Source organism: Crocuta crocuta, unplaced genomic scaffold (assembly GCF_008692635.1).
Source record: "Crocuta crocuta isolate KB4526 unplaced genomic scaffold, BGI_CrCroc_1.0 scaffold431, whole genome shotgun sequence".
Taxonomy (NCBI): Eukaryota; Metazoa; Chordata; class Mammalia; order Carnivora; family Hyaenidae; genus Crocuta; species Crocuta crocuta.
Window position 1 is genome coordinate 2,346,356 of NW_027528859.1, and position 2,158 is coordinate 2,348,513.

General features: G+C 51.4%; 1 protein-coding gene across 1 annotated transcript; it reads right to left on the bottom strand.

Moving 5' to 3' along the window:
* Positions 1-1,526: 1,526 nt before the first annotated feature.
* FOXE1 (forkhead box E1) lies at positions 1,527-2,156 on the bottom strand (the record flags this gene model as incomplete). Its single annotated transcript, XM_077756060.1, is given in 3 exon segments — positions 1,527-1,827; positions 1,830-2,036; positions 2,039-2,156. Coding segments are annotated over 3 exon segments (537 nt in total), but the record flags the coding sequence as incomplete, so codon positions are not given.
* Positions 2,157-2,158: the final 2 nt, after the last annotated feature.

The following is a 2,158-nucleotide window of genomic DNA, read 5'->3' on the forward strand; positions in this document are numbered from 1 at the left end:
ATTATATGTTGAAATAATAGTTTGGCTATATTGGGTTAAATACAACATATGAGTTGATCTCAACTGTTTATTAATGTGGCTACTAGAAAAAATTAAATTACACATGTAGTTTCTATTTTGGACAGTACTCATTTAGACAAATACCCGTCTGGACTGAATCACATTCACGTCTTTGTGAACAAGAGAGCACAGTTCCCGAGATTAAAAATAAAAATTACCAATGGTTTTCAGTCTTCTTTCTCACGCACCGCCCCCCCTTCGCTAGCAAGTTAACTACTCAGAAAGGTGTTGAGTTTCTCTTGCCAAAACTCACTTGATCAAAGATTTGTATTAACACAGTTCATCTGAACACTCGGGTTTACCTGAGAGCTGCATACTGAGCCTCTGAAGTATTTAACCCTGGAAATTTTGGCTCCAGAATAAAAACTTAACGAGATATCTCTAGGGAAAGGTGGGAAAGTGGTTGGGTTTTCTCTGATTTTGGTCAGCTCGATGCTTAAACTTAAAACAAACAGATATAAAAGAGAGCTAAAAATCCAGTGTCTTTCTAAAGCTTACTCCACGGGCGGACCCAATGAATTTTTCTCTTTCCTTTTTGTACGGCAGAGGCTGCCAGGGATGGAAAAGCCAGCTCGACAGCCTGAAAGCTGTCACCAAAGGGCTGCCCTGAGTCCTGTCGTCTCTTTGAATTTTAGTTTGCCAATTTGGTGCAGGGTCACTTACTGAAATAAAAGAGCGGACAATGGACACATGAATTTTTACCTGCCTCACTGGAAAACCCAATTTACGACCTAGCAGTAACAGCTACCGAATGATCAGCACATCATGCTGAAAAGATTCGAGAAATTATAATATAATTGCTTCCTGGAACCAATCCAGAGACTTTAGGTTAGGCGCTTGTCTTGAACTCGGTTCCAGTTCTTGGGAATAGGGTTAGGGCCTGGGTGGCCCACCCATGCTGCCAGATATGTGTGGCAGCAGCCATGATGATGGGTGCTTAAAGGCCATAAGGGGGTCGGATCCTGCAGCCCTCCTGTATGACAGAGGAAGAGACTGTGGGTGTGCGCGATGGGATTAGGTCACACTCTGGAGCCGAGGCATAGTCTCCAGACTACGAGCCAGGTCTGCAGTTCTCAAAGGCAGGGGAAACCAGCCCCAGGTCAAGCGAAGCAGAAATTTCTCCCGTTTTTGTTTTTGTTTTTTTTAAAGGAGGGGGCTACTTCTTCTGCAAATTCATCTTCCTCACCTTAAGGAAGGCGCTATTGGAGCCTTTGCTGTAGTAAAGTAATCAAAGGCGCGAGAAGCAGAACGGTGCAAAAGGCCGGACCGAATTTCTTGCAATAGAGGGATGGGTGAAGACATGGTGATTCCCCACGGTTCGGATCCTAGACTCTGGTGTAGGCACTACTCTGCGCCCCCATTATCGCCAAGGACCTCCCCAGTAGAATGTCAGAAAGGCACGTCCTTTGGAGCTTCGCCTTATTGAGGNTCCTGCCCTCTCTGTCCCTTCCACGTGGCTCTCAAATCCTCTCTTCAGTCCTGTTCTCAGGTCTCAGGGAAACTTAGTTCATGTGCACAGCCGAGGTATCTATGAATTTTCGACCGTAAGCTCGGCTCACATGGCGGACACATAGCGATCCACCCCGCCAGGATAGGCAGTCGCATGGCGAGCATGATAGGCGCCTCCACCGCCCGCTCCGAGCTGCCCACCAGGATTGTAGCAAGGCCCCAGCGCTCCAAACTGGCCGGGCGATGTGCGCCCATAGAAGTCCACTGCGGCCTCGACGCCACCACTGCTGCCACCCGCGGGGGGCGAGGCGGGCCCCGCCCGCCNAAGCCTGCAGGCTGGTAGCCGGTGGTGGCTGCGGAGACGCCGGCCGAGGCAAAGGCGCAGGAACCCGCGGGCCCCGACGACGCAGGGCCCAGTTCTGGACTGAGTGGCCGTTCAGGCACCAGGCCGAAGACGCGGCACGGTCCTGGCGACGCAGCGGGGTAGTAGACCGGGGGCGGCGCCGCAAGCGACGGCGGGGCATAGCCTGNCCTGGACGGCCAGCCTCGCGCGGGATCTTGAGGAAGCAGTCGTTGAGCGTCAGGTTGTGGCGGATGCTGTTCTGCCACTTTTTGGGGTTGTCGCGGTAGAAGGGGAAACGCTCCGTGA